This window comes from Triturus cristatus, chromosome 5_1, assembly GCF_964204655.1.
Source record: "Triturus cristatus chromosome 5_1, aTriCri1.1, whole genome shotgun sequence".
Taxonomy (NCBI): Eukaryota; Metazoa; Chordata; class Amphibia; order Caudata; family Salamandridae; genus Triturus; species Triturus cristatus.
Genome location: NC_140587.1, coordinates 135,696,846 through 135,717,254, shown reverse-complemented (window position 1 = coordinate 135,717,254; position 20,409 = coordinate 135,696,846). Strand labels below are relative to the sequence as shown.

At 48.5% G+C, this 20,409-nt stretch overlaps 1 protein-coding gene across 9 annotated transcripts in view; it reads right to left on the bottom strand.

The window, feature by feature from the left end:
- The window catches only part of PLEC (plectin), a 404,008-nt gene that overhangs the window by 111,524 nt on the left and 272,075 nt on the right, over positions 1 to 20,409 (bottom strand). For all 9 annotated transcript variants that reach the window (XM_085604582.1, XM_085604583.1, XM_085604587.1 and 6 more), the window contains 4 exons: positions 9,999 to 10,114; positions 9,130 to 9,236; positions 7,397 to 7,516; positions 3,456 to 3,551 (listed from right to left, as the gene is read on the bottom strand). In XM_085604582.1, the coding sequence (XP_085460708.1) occupies positions 3,456 to 3,551; positions 7,397 to 7,516; positions 9,130 to 9,236; positions 9,999 to 10,114 (439 nt within the window). The remainder of the gene's footprint in view (positions 1 to 3,455; positions 3,552 to 7,396; positions 7,517 to 9,129; positions 9,237 to 9,998; positions 10,115 to 20,409) is intronic.

Genomic DNA, 20,409 nt, shown 5'->3' with positions numbered 1-20,409 from the left:
CTGTACCACTCTCCACACCACTCTGCAGCTCTTCACTCTATGCCACTGCACACTATTCCACGGCACTCCACTCTACAACACTCCACACCACTACACTCTCCGCCACTCTATTCTACGCCACTGTACACTGCGTCAATGCACTCTAGGCCACTCTACTCTGCACAACTCTAACTTACACCACAGCATGGTACGCTGCTGCTTTCTATGCTGCTGCACTCGAAGACACTCTACTCTGAACCACTACAGTCTAAACCAATGCTCTCTACGCCATTCCACTCCACGACATTCTATGCCACCCCACTCTACACTTTACTCCACGCCACACCTTACTCCACTCTTTGCAACTCCAGACTTTACTCAACTCTACAACACTCCACACAATCCCCTCTATGCCACTTTACTCCATTTTACGCCACACTACCCCACGCCACTCCATTCTACAACTCTATGCCACTCCACGACACTATAACACTCCACTCTATGACACCAACTTCTAGCCATGCTGAACAGCAGCAATGCTGATGTACAACATGGCTAAAGCAGATAGGCAAAGATAGCTCTTGCAGCGATCTGGGTGGATCTATTGGCTTTGCAAATGCCTGTTCCCTGAGATCCTGTTGGCTGCAGTTAGTACACAAGAGTTTCAACTGTATCGCTCCATGCTGCCCCCACTGGCCCAGTACTGTTGGTCGTAGACCTGTGATGCGTATTCCCCCATGCAGGGCGGAACTGGGAACAGCAACCAGCCCTGGCAGATTGCTGCTTGATCGGCCCTGGAAGCAGGTGGGGCGTGGGGTTGAGGGGGCTGCTAGCAAAAAGCACCGCTCCCGCTTTTGTTACAGTGGGCCAGTATTGCAGCACTGCTGCAAAACCGGCCCCCACGGGCACAATACTAGCCCCCACCCCTCTGGCCCACCGGGGAAATGCCCAATGCCCGCTATGGTCCGTCCGGCCCTGCCCCCATGGTGTTTGAGCACCCTGGGCCTAGCGCGCAGGAGGTGATGGGATGGCTGGCCCGAGATATACTTTAAGAAAAAGTTATTACTACCAATAAAGTGCAGTATTCAGCATGAGATGCGGCTTTTAAAACCAAATCACATTTATTATACTCTTTGCTTCGCACACAGGTAATATTATATGAAACTAAGAGTCCTTAGACATTGTGCATCACAAGTTATGACCGCAATCAGCTTTACCATAACACACAATAACATGGACGCTATCACCAGTTGAAAGAATAGTGTCCCAGATAGCTCATGTGTAGTGGTAGAGGGATTTCATTTTCATAAAAAGTGTTATCTTCTTCCAAGCATAGATTTCCCTCTTTGAATGAATTTTACATTTGTTCTCAAATTTGTTCCAGAGTGGACTTCAAAGAAATTTGCGATGCTGTCAGAATTTCATTCACATATGAACCAGAGTAAAATAGCAACATTTTGCTAAGCTGACAAAAACAGATTTTAACTTTTTTTGCTTTTGTAGGGAAAAAAAATATTCACCCAGGCCTTCCTATGGGCAGACGTCAGGAGGACCACCACTCCAGAACTTCACAGGAATTAGTGCTACTTCTAATGTTGCAAAGCTGAGATACAAAGTCACTTTCAATTGAAAGGCTACAAAAGTCCATTAAAAAGTAGCGCTGGCTTTAAGCGTTCCCTTGACGAAACAGCAAAGGGTGAATTGGTGTTTCTATGAAAGTGCACCAGGTCCGCAGTGATAGCGGTTGTTTTCTAATTTTTTGGTCCCGCGCAGGATTCTAAAACTCCCCAGTCAGGCATAGGGTCACCAGACTAGAAGACTAGGTTGCATCTCTGTCTCGACTTGTTGCAGTAGTACCATAAGTGTGTCTCATGACTTTGGCAAGATATGGAACTCCAGAGAACTAAGGTGGTCTGTTTCTTCAAAACCACCATTCTCAGTAGATTCCCCAGCTCCCTTCAGGAGCACTGGCCCTGTGAGCCTTGAGATTAAGGTTACAGGTCTGGGGATCGCCTCGCCGCCGATTGATGCCTATTTCTTCATGCTTCCAAAGTTTCTTCCTGCATAGTTTTTATTTCACCCAAAGGTTCCACCTGCCAGCTTAGTCTGAACAGGCTGGTCACTGGGTATGCGCAGTACAAGATATCCCGCTTTTTGCTTCCCTCGCATACATCCTCCATCAATTATCTTTAGTAAGTGTCATCTCTAAGCATTCTTGAGGGTGCCGGAGAGTGAGGGAGGGGTACACAGTCTATGAAGTCAAATGGTGCCCTTTCATAGGTGAACGGAGGGCACTCTCATAGCGCTGATTAGGACAGTGCTACTGTGCTATACGCACATGTGCAAGACAGCTAGTATATACCCTATATCTTGGGAAACATTTAAGCTAGTGATTCTATTCTTGTGAGTGCAGCGAGCTGGTTGCCTGGACATGCTGTGAGGTGTCGTTCATTGTTGGGTGTTAATGATCCATCATCTGGGATATGATGCAACGGTGTGTGTACGTCACAGTTTTGCACAGCTTCTACTGCAGCGTATACTGTCCATCCATTTCATAGACTCAAATTGTCAATGGCCGGCCACCTACCAGACAGCTTCCTATTACCAGAAAAAAATGACTGCTTCTTTATGGATAGAACAAGCAGCACTTTTGGGACCTCTCCTCCCCTAAGCAGCAGCAGCCCAGGGCTCCGCTGGTGAACACTGGACATGTAACACACAAAAGGTGATGGGAGGAATGCTTGCAATTTGTTTAACCACTGGCAGTCGCTCAGGTAGCACTCCAACCTATCATTCTTTTGGTCACCATGTCCCCTCAGTTTGGACCCATCCATATACAAATTAGTCTTGACCCTGCTCTTCATGGTGCCAGGCCAGTTCCTCCTTGAACCGAAAGCAAGCATTCATGGGACCGGTTTCAACCTAGTCATAGGTTCATCAGCTGGGTACAGCTTGGTACCAGTGACACAGTGAGTGTGCCAACCATGTAGGGCACTGGACATGTCCCACTGGTGGTCACCAGTGTTTAGAGACCACTGGAGGAAAAGGCTCAAAGGGGGAACTTGAAAAGAAAAAAGCTTTCCTTGCAGGCAAACTCTGTACGACAGGAAGAGGGTTGCAGTACAGGATGTGTCCTCCCTCAGGCAGTTGTTTGCAAAGAGAGTGTAAATGAATAATACTCTGTACTGCATAATCCTCTGCAAATACACCCTCTGATGCAGCCTTGATGGCATGTTGTGCTTTACAACTAACCAAATACAATGCAATGCGTCAACAGAGGGGAGGTGTGCCAATGTAAAGAGCCAGGCGATGACTCATGAAACCAGCTAACCACCTGAGATAGCGTGCATGCGAAACATCCACCCAGTTCTCATATATGCCACCATTAATAAGATTTGCCTGAATTTGGGACAGGGCCATTTGCAGGTTTCGCAAACCCTCGCACCACAGCAAGCGTCCTACTGCACCCAACTCACCTCCAGAGACTGGTAGATCAACTTGGATCGGTTCTTGTCTGCTTCCTTGGCTGGAAGTTCAGTCTCCTTGAACTTCAAGAACTGGCGCCACAGAATCTGCGAAGAGGGAGGAAGAGGTTAGTGGTCAACATTTTACACTGACACTAAAAGACTAAAACCTGCACACAACCACCATGAGAAGCACGAAGCCGCGTGTAACCAAAATGGGGCATTATTGGCAAGTGAATAGAGCAGAGTATATCGTGGTTAACTTGTACTATGTGAATAATTTGCAACCCATGCTTCTGCTCACAAAAACAGTGATGAGAATGTGCATTTACTGTGCATCACTCAGTCTTGTGCAGAGACTGTACACTTCCTTTACCTATGGACCCAGGTAAAGGAAGTGTACACTCTCTGCACAAGACTGAGTGATGCACAGTAAATGCACATTCCCATCACTGTTCTTGTGAGCAGAAGCATGGGTTGCAAATTATTCACATAGTACAAGTTAACCACGAAATGCTTTTTATATTCAATTAAAAAAAAAAATTCTCAATATTTAAAATATGTATTCCACTGGAATGATTCCATTGCCATGGGCTATTGATACATTTAGAGATGGAGGAGAGCTTATAGAAGGGTTCAGTGCGTGGCCGTGGTAAAAGGAAGCTTGGGCCATGAACAACTGTTATCTAAACTCGTCCATGAGATGTATTCACTGGATTCCTTAAGAATGCTAGACATCTGGGAAGGGAGCAGCGCTACACACCAACTCCTACAGGAAGAGACTATGACAGTACACTGTGTAACACGCGGAGCATCACAGGATGATAGGATGCTGTGGATGCCAACGTGGATAGCGTATGAATAACCCGGTAGTTTGCTGCTCTCATAATTGTAGACATGCGAGTATGGTCAAGGGAGGGAATCTGCTTTTTACGAGCATGTTAAGTGAGACACGGCTGTTCTCATGTCCAGTAGCATGTTCCAATTCAATCAGGAGTTGGGCACAGCCTCTTCTTGTGGTTGATCGCAAATTTGTTAGGGTCCATATCCCTTGGCAGGATCCTACTAGAGGCCATGGCCATGGCCGCAGGCTAGATCCTCCACGGTGACTTCTACACGTGCACTCAGCACTGCTACGAATGAGATTCTCTCCGACTTAAAGACAATTAAATGTTCTCGGACAGAATGTTCCACAGTCTCATTTTTCAACTGCACAAGGCAAGTCATGGTGTTGTATTGTGTCACCAGTTGGTTGTGGGTGACGAGCTAGCATTGTGGCAGAAGATACTTGTGTGTTGAAACTAATAGAAAACATTGGCTAACATTCATTGCCTGGCAGACTCAACCACTCTAAAGAGATTTGCAGAAAATGCGGGGCTGAGGCTTTAGGTTAGAAAATGGCCTTACAATAGAAAATAGACTATACCCAAGCACATGTCAGCCTCTCAAAAGGAAGGTATTGTTGAATGAGTGTGGTGGTATAGCCACTGGCTCATGTACCCAGAGGTGGTGATCGCCAGCACATGTTCACTCATCGATAAACACCTTGATTCTAAGTCACATCAACCAGACAACCAGCAATAAGTAAAATCCACACTCCTTCAACCAAGGAACGTCCACCATATTTCCCGATGCCATTGTTCGGAGACCCCACTACCACATCACCTAGAGATGTATTTCATTATGGGTGTTTATGAAGCGAAACACTCATGTGCAGAGTCTCTTGGCGCTAAAGAATACTACGGCCTATAAGCAACAGCTACCGAGAGGAGCTGTTTGGAATGTGAACTGCCGCATTTTTGGCATTTTTTTAAACATGATATGATCTGGTTCAGCGCAAATGTGAGGAAGAAATGGTTTCCAAAGCACTGGAAAGGACCTGCCTCCCTATTTGGAAAGTTGCCTTGGCGGAAGATCTCAAGAAGCAAGTGTTAAATCTGATTCCGAAAAATACTGGCACAGATCTGTATATGGTTTTGTGAAGTTAAGGCCTCAGGCCCCTCTCGGAGACACTAAGTTTGCTGACGGCACAGCGTGCAGACCAATAAATAAAACTCCCACAGACGGTTCAGAAGAACCACACGGATGCCTACGCCCTTGTAGAAAGTTACTCCCACCCTCCACCCCATGGGCAAATGCTTGGCGGGTACGATTCATGGCTTCATCTTCTGCCAGCTCCACCCGACCCTGTTGTGGCATGAACAGGAGCCATTACAGAGACGTTAGAACAACAGAGGTGAATTTTTTTCTATGCCCTGTGGGATTTGCAAGGGCGGAGGAGTGGGATCAGACAGCCTTTTAGGTTGCACAGCCATTGGGGAGAGTGGGAAGGCGCTTGAAACTAGACAGCTTTGTGGTCCATTTCATGGGCCAACAACTGGGGAATATTCAGTAGAAAACAAGATCGCCGTGCCCTCCCCCCAACAGCAGCCGCTAGTCCCTGACAGCAGAACATTGGAAATGACAGTGTCTGAGCTCAGCCTTCTTGAATCAATCAATCAGGATTTATACAGCGCGGCTAATCACCCGATAGGGCCTCCAGGTGCATCACTGAGCCACACTCTGCCTACCGGTGGTAGGGTAAGGGGAGAAGCCATAGACATGGAGGCTCTACTTCTCCCTAGATCGCACTGCTCAGCCACAGTGATGAGGTGCAGGTGGGAAATTGACGCAGTCCTCTTCCCCCCTGCACCACACTCTGCACCCAGAATGAGGAGGGCCAGGTGAGAAGCGATGCAGGTAGGGAGGCTATGTCTCAGGTTCCTCCCTTCCCTCGGTGTTACCCTCAACACGTAGTGGACAGCTAGTCTGCAGGCAGTGTAGATGTTTAGGATGACAGCAGGAATTTCATGAATGAACGCTCCGGGCAACAAACTGGGAAAACTAATTCCAACTGCAAATAGCTCTTGATAAGATTCAGCTGCTGTGGGGGGCAGTGTGGGGGGGTGTAAATTGTGCAGGTCAACACTGCTGGTATGGGAGTATATGGGTGGGCTGAGTACTAGGTGGTTTGGGAGAAAGTGTCGGGAAAGTAAGTGAGAAAAGTGCTTTTGGGGCATAAAGGGATGGGCAGAGAAGGAGAGAAAACGCTGGGTGTGGGAAGCGGGTGAGCACGTTGCTTGTTGATATGCAGGAGCGTGGGGAGAACACATTGCTGGTGGGATCATAGAAGTGTAACTGTGACAGAGGATCACATTGCTGATGGTGCATTGAGGGCAGCTAGAGTAGTTAAGCACTCCTCTGAGTGAGTAGAAGAATGAGGGCAGAGAGCAGGCAAACACACTGCTGGCTGGGTTGTCCGATGACGGCTAGCTGAGCAGATAATACCACACAGGAGGACTGAGTAGGCAAGCTTACTGTGGAAAACCAGAGCCCACTTGAGCACGCCAACAGAGGAAAAAGAACCTGAAGGCAACCAAGACAAGTGAACACCCTACTAGACGGCAATCTTCTGGGTCTTTTTTCAGGGCTCTGGAAAGAATTCTGGCTCCCAGTCGGGACAATGCTTCTGAACCCAGTGGCGAAAAACAGATTCTGAATGACTGGCTTTATTTAATTTTAATGCTTGTACCACACATGGTCACCCAAATGTTTTCTGGAAATGAAGATTGCATCATGGTCTTAAGGTTGACATCGACGTAAGTTATAAAGACTCCCCCTATGCCTTTAAAATATTTATTTTTATGCTTCTTTGAACCAAATCCCTGGGTAGCAGAATGATGCACAGCAAGTAAATCTAAAATAGGTTCATGTTCCAATATAATAACGCTGCTTGAGGAGAAGTGCACACTCTGCTGGGTAAGGTGAAGGAGGAAGGTAGGGAGGGGATGTTGTGGATGGTGCTGATTGAGAAGTAGGTGTAGTGCCAGGGGAGCATATTATTACACCTCTGACGGGGTTAGGGTGGGGTTTAGGAGGACTGGTGTAGTAGATAAGCACACAAGTGTGTATACCTCAATCTCCTCGTAGCTCGTGGGAAATTTCCTCTCTTCAAAGATGATGGTGTAATGACGAATCCACTGGACAAGCAGCGTCACCAGCTCGTAGTACTCTTGCCACCTCATCTCCAGCTCCTAGGATCAAGAAAAGCAGGCCTTAAACATTCATACAGACACTGAGTGGTTCCAAGGCCCATTGGCAATCTACAGTTTACATCATATGCACCTAGAATCACCTCGACCGCAGTACATATGCAGCACAACCTCCACCACCAGCATAATCCTCTGAAGTCAGTACAACTACGAACATTGCAACTTCCACCGGCAGCCCAAACAAATGCAATCAGAAACTACCACTATAGCACAATACTTTACAGTGAGCAGTACTATCATCGTCAGTGTCCACAATCATTACAACTACTGCATCACCAAAATGTCTGCCAGCAGCACCATCAGCCCAACCATCTATATTTTGCAAAACTACCATATGCAATCAGGGAAATTACCACTGCCTGCTTGCCGTTTACAGTCAGCAGAACTACCACCACTAGGGAAAAAGGTCTACTGTCAGCACCACTGCCATTACCAGCCCAACCATCTTCCTACAGCACTCCTTCGAAAGTCAGCCCAACATGCGCAACCTGCTTCATCTTTGCTGGCCACACAACAATGAGCCCCATTGTCTACTGTCAACACAGCAGCCAGGATTGGCCCAATCACCCACAATAAGCCAAACTGCCGGTGATCAGCACAACTTTTAGCATTAACTTTAATAAAACGTACACCAACTACACATGCAACTAAAGTAAGATAGCACTACTATCAGAACAGGTAATTATGGTAAACACAATTAGAAACATCTTCACAACCATCTACAGCGAACATATGTCAAATCATGGACACAGAAAAAAGCTAACACCCAGCTGAGTCATGCCTCAGCCACTGCATCATGGCCCAAAGCTCCAAGCCCTGTAACAGAAATCCGACTAAAAGACACCACCTCTCTTGGCACCTTGGGTTGTAGAGTATCCATTAGGAATCTGAGCATGTTTGGAGCAAGTACCACAATGACCACCTCTGATCTTACCAACAAATCAAACTTCCGCCTCATGGTTTCCACACAGAACTACTTGCTACTGCCTCTTAAAGCCACCTCAAGCAGGACCAGCACTGAGCACATTGATACACACTGGCCGGTAAGTACTACAATCATCACATATCAAATACTTCCATTACTGCATCACTAGCCACCATCCCGAGACACTACCTGTAGTGATGACCTACAAGAGTTATACTATCTAAAACACCACACGTGTAATACAGAAAAACTTCCATGCTGCAGTTATCTCACTAGCAAACTCTAACCGAGTGTAGGCAACACACCATCTGACAGCACTTGTGCCTTTACCACAATGCAAGTATCCAACAAACGCACAACCTCACAGAATATATTCTGCTGCCACACTGCGCCTGCACCTCTGCAATACATTTCCACGAAGTGCTTGTACTGCTTACACTGCACATGGAGCCAAAACGATGCTGCCATGTAGCACTTACACCTCAAACATACTGTGCATGACTTCCAAGCAGGCACCACCATCCATCCCGCACTCATAGAAGTAACTTACTGCACCAGTACACAGGCACCTCGCCAACACCTTCAGGCCAGATTCGCTGATGGATGGAGGAACAGATGACAGACACTTGTGGTTAACTCACATCACCCTGAAACCCCATGAAACCCTTACGTTGGCTTTGACTCCATCTTGTACATCGGGGACACGGGGCATGGCATCATATAATGACGAAACGTATGTGATGATGGACTTTTCATCAGGTTGAGGGACGTCCACATCTGTGGAGGAGAGAGAAACATCAGGGTCACAATACTGTCAACAACTACTTACAGACCTCACAATATACGGCGTGAAGTGTGTGCACAGCGAGAAAACTTGATAGTGGAAATCCAAAACTGTAATATAGGAGCCTCTCTAACTGGGCCCCAGTCTCCAGCTTAAAAGGCACAAATCCTGCTTCTGCAAGCAATGTCAGTCGAGCTCTTGGGCAAAGTGTTCTGGGGTTTAAAATAGAACAGAGGTCCAGGAAAACCCTGTGTGTCTGTCCCAATAGACTGCCCAAGTTGACAAATCCTTTGTAAAGACATTCATAAGATAACCAGGGGAAGTTACGTGGGGGATTCCATATGCATTTGTGACTCAGAGTTGTGACCTCCCAAAGGTATTTTAAACATTAGTAGGTCTAGTTTGGCATGCACATGACGAATTTTGTGGGGGTAAAAAAGTGAGTACAGTGAATCGTCTACTCTTCTGTACTCCACAGACATTGTAATAAACTCATGTGCAGATTTGTTTGCAGTTCTTATGAGCTGCAGGAGAGACTCATAAAAACGGATTTTGCAGGACAGATCCCAGAAATGTACTCTGAAGAGCTGCTAAGGACGTCTGCTCAAGACACGGTCCTGAAAGCCTCGCCCATGGGACCAGCCATGGAGACTCGCCAAGGACAACAAGTACGTAGAGCCCACTCAGAAGGCAGGTGACCTCGGTGGCTTCTGAAGAACTGCTCCCTTTGGGGTTATGTGCAATGTGAGCCTCACCTTCGGGGTCCAGGAGGCGTGTGACCCCCAGCTCCCGCTCCGCAACGCCGAAGGCCTGGTCCAGGTTCTCAAGGTTGGTCTGTCGGTAGACTCTGCCCATGTCAATCAGCATTGGCCTAAGAGATGGAAACAGACAGTGGTTAGGAGGAACCTTGGTAAGGGGGCGGAGGAGACAGTGAGTATTAAAGGGCTACAGAAAGGTGATGAGGCAGGAGGGGGAAAATGCTGACCACGGGGCAAGGGGAAACGAAGAATAGCAGGCCTAAGGGGTGGAACCAGTAGAGGTGTCTGAGAGAACGAGTCGGGAGGGCATATGAAGGGGGAGCGTGCAGTGAGTAAGAGTTAAAAGGCAAGTAAATTAATGGAGTGAGCAGGAAGTGGAAAGCTTCAGCGAGACACTCCTGCAGGACCTAAAGAAAGGATAGAGAGACATGGGCGAGCATTATACGGCTACTGTTGAAGCCAGGAAAACATCTGTAGGAAGAAGAGAGGGAATAGGATGTCTGTGGGCGAATCGGGAGGAATCTTGAATATTCAGAGGACTATCAGAGTGTAAGAAGAGACTATTAGAAGCCAAGAGCAAGGCACTGGGAGTAGAGCAGGAGTAAAGAGACTGCCATAGGAAGAAGAGGGAATGCCATATATGAGAAGCAAGATCCTTAAAAAAGTACAAAAGAGGAACCATGGGAAAAGGGGAGAAGAGTGTGACACAAGGGCGAGAAAGGAGAGCGTGTGAAAGGGCCACAATATTTTTAAATAGGGCCTATTTATCTTGAGGTGTGAAGACTGTTTTTCAGGTCTCATTATCAAATTATAACAAGCCATGAAGAAAGATAGAGCGATCAATAGATTTCTAAATCGAGCAATAGACAGATAGGTTTTAGATAGATAGAGTGATAGATCAATAGAGATAGATCGAAAGACAGAGTGATAGAGCGATACATAGATAGATAGATAGATAGATAGATAGATAGATAGATAGATAGATAGATAGATAGATAGATAGATAGATAGATAGATAGATAGATAGATAGAGCAACAGACAGGCGGATAGGTTTGTAGATAGAGCGATAGATCAATCGAGATAGATCGAAAGATAGAAGAGCCACAGGACCACATTAAGGGAGGAAACAGAGGCAGGACTTGACCACACGTGAGAGGAAACGGAGGCGGTACTGAGCACATTCAGAGAGGAGCTGCAGGCAGCAACGAGTCGCATGCAGGGGCAGTGGATCCTAACAGAGTGCGGGCCCAGTTAAGGGCCGGGGCTCAGGAGCATGCACAGTCAGTCAGAGAGGACCCTTCCAGAGCAGTCTTCATGGTTTATGCAGACAGCACAGCAAGCTGCCTCATGAGAGCTGCTGCTTAAGGTGTATGTGGACAGTACTGACACTAATAACGACTACCATCCTGCACACCACGACTGAGGTGCACTGGGAGAGCGGAGAGTGAACCCAAGAACTGAAAACAGGATGCAGTTAAGGGCTGGGGTAATTATTCGTACTGCCCCTGCAGGGTTACTGCAGAGCTCTGCTAGCGATTCACAGCTAAACACTGGCGATTGGAAGTCTATGCCTGCAGGGCATTGTCCGAGCTGAGTGCAATAAACATTAAAATGACAGAAAGAACTGAACAAAAAGTACATTTGCACAGTTGTTTGCTAATAATACTGAAACAGTCTGTACGTGTGTACATTGACAGGTGTGTGTGTGCTGTTACCAGTGAAACTACCATGGAGGAAGGTTCACTGACAGATGCTAATGATGGGGCCTGGAATGGCAGGGCTGAGGGTCTGGACAGAGGTGTAGCCGTGTTAACCACTTGCTTCTTATCAACCGGCTCGAGAGCAGTGGTATAAACAGTGCCGCTTTCTCCCTCTTACGTTCCTTCCTGTCTGATGGCGAGCAAGTGCTCGCACTCAGTGATCTCATCTTTGAACCTTTCTCTCATCCATGTAGGGTACCCCAAGGACCCTCGTTAAGTCCCACACTTTCTAATGTCTAGGTCACCCCCCTTGGCCAACCTGATCTCTCCTGCAGCGTCTTGTTATTTCCGATGCCGACAACACACAAACAGTAGCGTCTGTCTCTTCTAACGTCAAAGGTGTGTGCAAACAGTTTAACCACTGTATGGCGCAAATCGTCATTTGGATGAAGAATAACTGTCTAACTGTCTTAAAATAAATTCAGATAAGACCGAGGTACTGCTGTTTGGCAATGACACCTCTTTCTGGAACACCTCGTGGTTGCCTCAGACCGCTCCACTCACCAGTCCAAAAAGCTAAAAATCTAGAAGTCATTTTCGAAGGAAAGCTCTGTTTCTAATCAGGTCACATCCTCCTGTTTCATTTTGCTAAGAATTCTGAAAAAGATCTTTCCCTTCATCCACCAGAGCTTCAGAAAATGGTCAATGTTGCTCTAGCGATCTCAAGGATACTGCAACGCTCTGTATGTTGGCATCCAGCAACGCTTGCTGAAAAAACTCCAAATCCTTTAAAACGCTGCAGCTCGTCTGCTCATGAAACTTCCAAAACGCAGTCATGTTTCCCAAACCATCATCAGCCTCCACTGACTACTAGTCCGGGAGTGGATTTAGTTCAAAGCCCTTTGCTTGGGTCACAAAGCACTTCATAAGGTTGGCCCGGACTAGTTTCAAAAGGTTTTTTACTGGCAGTCGCCCAGTCGCAGCCTTTGATCCAGTTCAGCCAAAATGGTGGCCATGCTCAGAATCAACAAGGCCCGATGGGGTGGTAGGAGCTTCGCTCGACTCTGCCTGTAAATTCTGGAACTCACTGGCCTTCCAACTTTGATCCCAGTCCAATCTGCTACAATTCGGGAAACTACTCAAAACTTTGCTGTTTTCATCCTCTTGCCAAATAGGTCTCCGTTTTGATGGCTGTCTTCTGGACGCTAGCGCCAAGACGCCTGATGGCATTCACGCGCTCTACAAGCTCTTTACTTACTTACTGCTGTTACCAGTGGATGAAAGTTTGTTTGGACGAAGGAACGCTAACAGATGCGAGTGATCGGTACTGGAATGGGAGGATGAAGGTCCGGACTGAGGTACACTGATAGAGGTGTGCGCAGCTACCAGTGGAACCGCCATGGACAAAGGAACACTGACAGATGTAAGTGATGGGGACTGGAATGGATGGCAGACATGAAGGTCCGGACTGAATGACATTGGCAGAGATGTGTATTGAATATTGCACTGGCATGGATGTATGAAGAGCAGAAGCGTGGGCATTAGACTTCTTTGGCGTGGGTCTAAAGGGATGGGGTGAGGTTCGCTGCTAGAGATGGGTGCAACGAGTCCTGGTACAGGACCAGACGAAGCTGAAGGGCTGACTGAGGTACATTGTGAGAGCTCGGAGGAGCGACTTCAAACTGCAGTACAAAGGGTGAAAGCCTGCTTTAAGGTATATTAAAAGGTCTGTGTACACGGGGCTGAGCTGTGTATGAGAGTGTAGAGGCGCAGGATTGCTTGGATTGAGGTACAATGGGCTGAGCTGTGAATGAGAGTAGAGGCACGGCATTGCTTGGATCGAGGTACACGGGGCTGAGCTGTGTATGAGAGTGTAGAGGCGCGGCATTGCTTGGATTGAGGTACACTGGGCTGAGCTGTGTATGAGAGTGTAGAGGCGCGGCATTGCTTGGATCGAGGTACACGGGGCTGAGCTGTGTATGAGAGTGTAGAGGCGCGGCATTGCTTGGATTGAGGTACACTGGGCTGAGCTGTGTATGAGAGTGTAGAGGCGCGGCATTGCTTGGATCGAGGTACACGGGGCTGAGCTGTGTATGAGAGTGTAGAGGCGCGGCATTGCTTGGATTGAGGTACACTGGGCTGAGCTGTGTATGAGAGTGTAGAGGCGCGGCATTGCTTGGATCGAGGTACACGGGGCTGAGCTGTGTATGAGAGTGTAGAGGCGCAGGATTGCTTGGATCTAGGTACACTGGGCTGAGCTGTGTATGAGAGTAGAGGCGTGGGATTGCTTGGATTGAGGTACACTGGGCTGAGCTGTGTATGAGAGAAGAGGCGCAGGATTGCTTGGATTGAGGTACACTGGGCTGAGCTGTGTATGAGAGTAGAGGCACGGCATTGCTTGGATTGAGGTACACTGGGCTGAGCTGTGTATGAGAGTAGAGGCACGGCATTGCTTGGATTGAGGTACACTGGGCTGAGCTGTGTATGAGAGTAGAGGCGTGGGATTGCTTGGATTGAGGTACACTGGGCTGAGCTGTGTATGAGAGTGTAGAGGCGCGGCATTGCTTGGATTGAGGTACACTGGGCTGAGCTGTGTATGAGAGTGTAGAGGCGCGGCATTGCTTGGATTGAGGTACACTGGGCTGAGCTGTGCATGAGAGTGTAGAGGCACGGCATTGCTTGGATTGAGGTACACTGGGCTGAGCGGTGTATGAGAGTAGAGGCGTTGGATTGCTTGGATTGAGGTACACTGTGCTGAGCTGTGTATGAGAGTGTAGAGGCGCGGCATTGCTTGGATTGAGGTACACTGGGCTGAGCTGTGTATGAGAGTAGAGGCACGGTATTGCTTGGATTGAGGTACACTGGGCTGAACTGTGTATGAGAGTGTAGAGGCGCGGCATTGCTTTGATTGAGGTACACTGGGCTGAGCTGTGTATGAGAGTAGAGGCGAGGGATTGCTTGGATCTAGGTACACTGGGCTGGGCTGTGAATGAGAGTGTAGAGGCGCGGCATTGCTTGGATTGAAGTACACTGGGCTGAGCTGTGTATGAGAGTGTAGAGGTGCGGCATTGCTTGGATCTAGGTACACTGGGCTGAGCTGTGTATGAGAGTGTAGAGGTGCGGCATTGCTTGGATCGAGGTACACTGGGCTGAACTGTGTAAGAGTGTAGAGGCGCGGCATTGCTTGGATCTAGGTACACTGGGCTGAGCTGTGTATGAGAGTAGAGGCGTGGGATTACTTGGATTGAGGTACACTGGGCTGAGCTGTGTATGAGAGTGTAGAGGCGCGGCATTGCTTGGATTGAGGTACACTGGGCTGAGCTGTGTATGAGAGTGTAGAGGCGAGGGATTGCTTGGATCTAGGTACACTGGGCTGAGCTGTGTATGAGAGTGTAGAGGCGCGGGATTGCTTGGATCGAGGTACACTGGGCTGAGCTGTGCATGAGAGTGTAGAGGCGTGGGATTGCTTGGATTGGGCTGAGCTGTGTATGAGAGTAGAGGCGTGGGATTGCTTGGATTGAGGTACACTGGGCTGAGCTGTGTATGAGAGAAGAGGCGCAGGATTGCTTGGATTGAGGTACACTGGGCTGAGCTGTGTATGAGAGAAGAGGCGCGGGATTGCTTGGATTGAGGTACACTGGGCTGAGCAGTGTATGAGAGTGTAGAGGCGCGGGATTGCTTGGATCTAGGTACACTGGGCTGAGCAGTGTATGAGAGTGTAGAGGCGCGGGATTGCTTGGATCTAGGTACACTGGGCTGAGCTGTGTATGAGAGAAGAGGCACGGGATTGCTTGGATTGAGGTACACTGGGCTGAGCAGTGTATGAGAGTGTAGAGGCGCGGGATTGCTTGGATCTAGGTACACTGGGCTGAGCTGTGTATGAGAGTGTAGAGGCGCAGGATTGCTTGGATCTAGGTACACTGGGCTGAACTGTGTATGAGAGTAGAGGCGTGGGATTGCTTGGATTGAGGTACACTGGGCTGAGCTGTGTATGAGAGAAGAGGCGCAGGATTGCTTGGATTGAGGTACACTGGGCTGAGCTGTGTGTGAGAGAAGAGGCGCGGGATTGCTTGGATCTAGGTACACTGGGCTGAGCTGTGTATGAGAGTGTAGAGGCGTGTGATGGCCTGGATTGAAGTACACTGGGCTGAGCTGTGTATGAGACTGTTAGAGGCGCGGGATTGCTTGGATCTAGGTACACTGGGCTGAGCTGTGTATGAGAGTGTAGAGGCGCGGCATTGCTTGGATCTAGGCACACGGGGCTGAGCTGTGTATGAGAGTGTAGAGGCGCGTGATTGCTTGGATCGAGGTACACAGGGCTGAGCTGTGTATGAGAGTAGAGGCGTGGGATTGAGGTACACTGGGCTGAGCTGTGCATGAGAGTGTAGAGGCGCGGCATTGCTTGGATCGAGGTACACGGGGCTGAGCTGTGTATGAGAGTGTAGAGGCGCTGGATTGCTTGGATCGAGGTACACTGGGCTGAGCTGTGCATGAGAGTGTAGAGGCGCGGCATTGCTTGGATTGAGGTACACTGGGCTGAGCTGCATATGAGAGTGTAGAGGCGCGGCATTGCTTGGATTGAGGTACACTGGGCTGAGCTGCATATGAGAGTGTAGAGGCGTGGGATTGCTTGGATTGGGTTGAGCTGTGCATGAGAGTGTAGAGGCGCGGCATTGCTTGGATCTAGGTACACTGGGCTGAGCTGTGTATGAGAGTGTAGAGGCGTGTGATGGCCTGGATTGAAGTACACTGGGATGAGCTGTGTATGAGAGTGTAGAGGCGTGTGATGGCCTGGATTGAAGTACACTGGGCTGAGCTGTGTATGAGAGTGTAGAGGCGTGGCATTGCTTGGATTGAGGTACACTGGGCTGAGCTGTGTATGAGAGTGTAGAGGCGTGGCATTGCTTGGATTGAGGTACACTGGGCTGAGCTGTGTATGAGAGTGTAAAGGCGCGGGATTGCTTGGAGTGAAGTACAGTAAGATGAGCTGTAGCCCTTTTGGGAAGAGATATTATGGGAGGTGTGAAGAGTGACAGCAGTGAAGGCGGAGTTAACAATATGCCAGAAAGGTAGCAAGACGCAGTACAGCTGGGACTGATATTGGCCAAAAGGCGCATCGCCATTCACTGGGCTAGCCTGGCCCCTCCAACACGGATTAAATGGCAGGCTGAATTATATGCTACAGAAGAGTGCCGGCTCCGGAAGGTTTGTTTGGACAACAAAGCAGAACGAGGTCTGGAACTCTGGGGCGCCATATTGGACCCTCTCGGAGTGAATGATGCAGCCGTAGTAGTTAGTTCTGCCCCGTGTTCACCATGACCATCGCTGCCCGTGTGTTGGCTGGATTTGGACGACCTCTAGTGGACCTGGAGGGGCCTCGTGGTGTGGGCAAGTTATGTCTGGGGCTTCGAAGATGCGTCTTGCATTGTGGTAATTGCCAGGTGGGGTGCTGGGAGGTGCCCCGTGTTCCCTCCTTTTGATTTACGTCACAAGAGCACTCCTCCTGGTCACCCCCTGTGGGGCGAGAAGCTACACTATACTGCTGCAGCATTGTTTTCGCTGATTATTTGTTTTGTTTCAGGGCATTGCTGTAATAGCTCTGTTCTTATTCTTCTTTGCTATTTGTATTGCATAACTTTACATGCTTTAACTGCGAATAAATAGCATAAAATAAAACAATAGCATGAGCTGTAAGGAGTCTCACTCTTGGATTAACAAAGGTGAAATGATACAGTGGAGCTTTATTAGCAGTGCTCTTAGTACATAATTGGAAAACGAATCCAAAGCCAGTCAAGCACCAGAGCCCTTACACTTTGTTTCCAATGGGTGCACTGGAACGTGGTACCCATGGTGCCCGGCTAGGAAGCGAGTAAGGGGTCCTTCAAGCCTCATTGGCCGGCAAACAGGCAGGGCCACATGGTGCCCTCCTGGGAGCCCCAGTCTGCTTCATTGGCTGCACTATGACTTATTCATAGGCAAAGGACAGAACAATCGCACTCTGAAGAAAGGGCTTCACGTCACTGGGTATTGGGTTACTGCTAAGACTGTATATTTAATCTATCACAACGGTATAATACGCCATACACTGTTGAATGGCAGCCTTGCAGAAACCTGCAGCAAACCCCCCACACCTACAGTGGAGCCTCAATTGGCAGACCATTTTCAAAGACCTGGTGCTGGCTGCAGGGTGGTGGTAGTTTATAAATTCAGTCTTCGCGTGAGCGGGTCAGACTGTGGCCGAATTTGGCTTCATCAGGTATATGTGCATCAACTGCATTATTGCCCATGATCAGACCAGGGGGTTTCCCTTCACGGATAACCTTTGTATGGTTCAGACACCACTGTGCTGGGCATCTGCGACTCACCCACATACGGAATAAGCTAGCTTCTCTGTCGAAAACATCCTGGTGAGCGATTATAGCCATTAAGCTCATCTGCTAGTCACTGCTAAGGGGCACTGGAGATCACCGGATAGGAAGCTATGGTAAGTCAGCACAAGCATCTGATGCAGCAGAGGTGCCCTCATCTTGTACAGGGAGGTGACCTCAAGGCCATACATTGTGACAGTCACTGGAAACTTCAATTTTATCAGTCAACGTATCACGGGAACCGCCTCCCTCTATCCACCAAGACCTGTTTTGATAGCCACAGTGCACATGAGCAGACTCGCCTACGTTCACGTACAACAGATCCAACAATGGAAACCCAACTAACATCTGGGTAGACCCCACCCATTTCAATTACTAGCCACCTGGCGAGAAGCCATCTAGACAAAACTCAGACCCAGAAAGACGAAGCTTTCTGTAACCCCGCCCAGCGCTGCAAGCCCACCCAGCTCGCTAGTGCACGTGCAACCAAAACCCCTACGCCACAACCTAACTGCACACTGTGTTCATCCTGTGTTGCCTCACTGAACAATCATAATAGAACGGAATACAAAGTGGAAATGCAAGCAGGGCGACGGGCAAATATTGTGCATAAGCAACACAAGGCAAAGTAGATGCACCAACAACCACAATAATGGCCTTACAAAGAGAACATATAGGACAAGAAAAGAAGTCCCTACATTTCCTTCATCTGCAGCATGGAGCGAATGGAATACAGGGAGCCAGTAAAGCCATTGGCCATCTCCAGTCCATTCCCTTGGACCTCTTCGACTGTCCGTTCGTGGCCTTCCCGGGTCAGCGACTGCGTAGCTGTCCAGTGCTCCTGCCGGCGGACGGAGCGGACTGCGGAGGGCATGTCTTCGCACACCATCACTATCTTCTCTCGCTCGGAGAGGGACTCCGAGGATCTGCCTGAGCGGGATCCGGAAGCCTTCTGGGGCTTGCCTTTCTTTTTCTTGCTGGTGGCACTCATCTTGTGGGGTCCTCCTCGTCTCAAGGGAAAGGCAGGGTTACTTCAGTCTTCGTTGGCGACTTGTGTCTTCGATGTTCAGGTAAGGTGAGAGTCGCTCCGCTCTGGCTCTGCAGTGAGCTGTAAAGCCTTCTGTAGCATTGCTGGCCCACTTTTTTTCTTCCAAAAAGGATAAAATAAAGCAAGTGGCGGCACGCACGCTCCACGACTCTTCTCAAACGTTTATGTTGACACTATCTCTGAGATCTTAAAGGATCCAGACTCGAGGGTCTAAGTCAGTCCTAATGTGTCCCAGCTGCCTTCTCTCTCCGCTGCACGGATACCGTGTGAATCCTTCGCCCAGGTGAAGCTTCGCCAGGCAGCAGGCGCTGGGCGGGACTAGTCCATGCAAGTACTTGTCACAATTAAGAGAAATAATATGCAAGGACTCCGTAGCCTCTGGCAGCTCTCCGCAGAGTCGACGTGGGTCGCCCTCCCTCTCCGCGACTAGATTCCCTCCACACCTTCTGGGTGCCAGTCCATAACACAGGTGCACCTGTGGCTGCCTGACGGCTCAAATGTCCAGACTCACCTGAGCTGGCCCATCACTGGTAACCCAATGCTGAACGCGGCAGGAGAAGTGCAGAACTGTGGCTTCCACACCGGTGTGTAGTCTGGAGGTAAATTGCCAGATATCTGTATTTGTGCCCAAAGATCAAACTGCAGTTTGTTCTCTTTTAGTTCTATAAATCGCTGCACTGAATTGAGGCTCTAATAAAGTTGCATCACGGTGAGGTACTAAACACATTTTATATTTTTGCATAAAAAGTTTTGTTCTTGGTGGCAAACTGTCTGCAAAATTGTTGTTTTGAAAATGTTATAATCAGTAAATGAGGCTGGATTAGTTTACCTTCATGAGTATGCGGTAGTGGGGTTATTTTAACCTGTGCTATAAACAGTTAATAATGAAAAACTGGAGTGCTTTTGTACCGTGTAGGTGTGTAATCCACACTTCAAAATAAGACTGATAGTCCTCTTCCTTTTTATAAAAAAGGAGATGCAAATCTAATGTTCCTGCACCCTTACAAGGAGAAAGGGGGGCAGAGTGAGTGGCAGGGCTGCAGGAGGGCATGAGATTGATCCACCTGCTCTTTACAGTCATCTAGAGTATGTCACTCAATCAAAGGCATTTGTACAGTGCACGGCTGCTTCAACAGCGCTAAGAGGGACTAGGCAGGCGCTACCCCGAAAAGAAGGAACTAGCCTTTATCAAAAAGGAAGGTTTTTAGCTCTTTTTTAAAGATAGAAATAGAAGAAGCTCTACGGAGGGTTCTGTGTAGTCTAGGAGTATGTATTCAACTTTTGCAAAAAT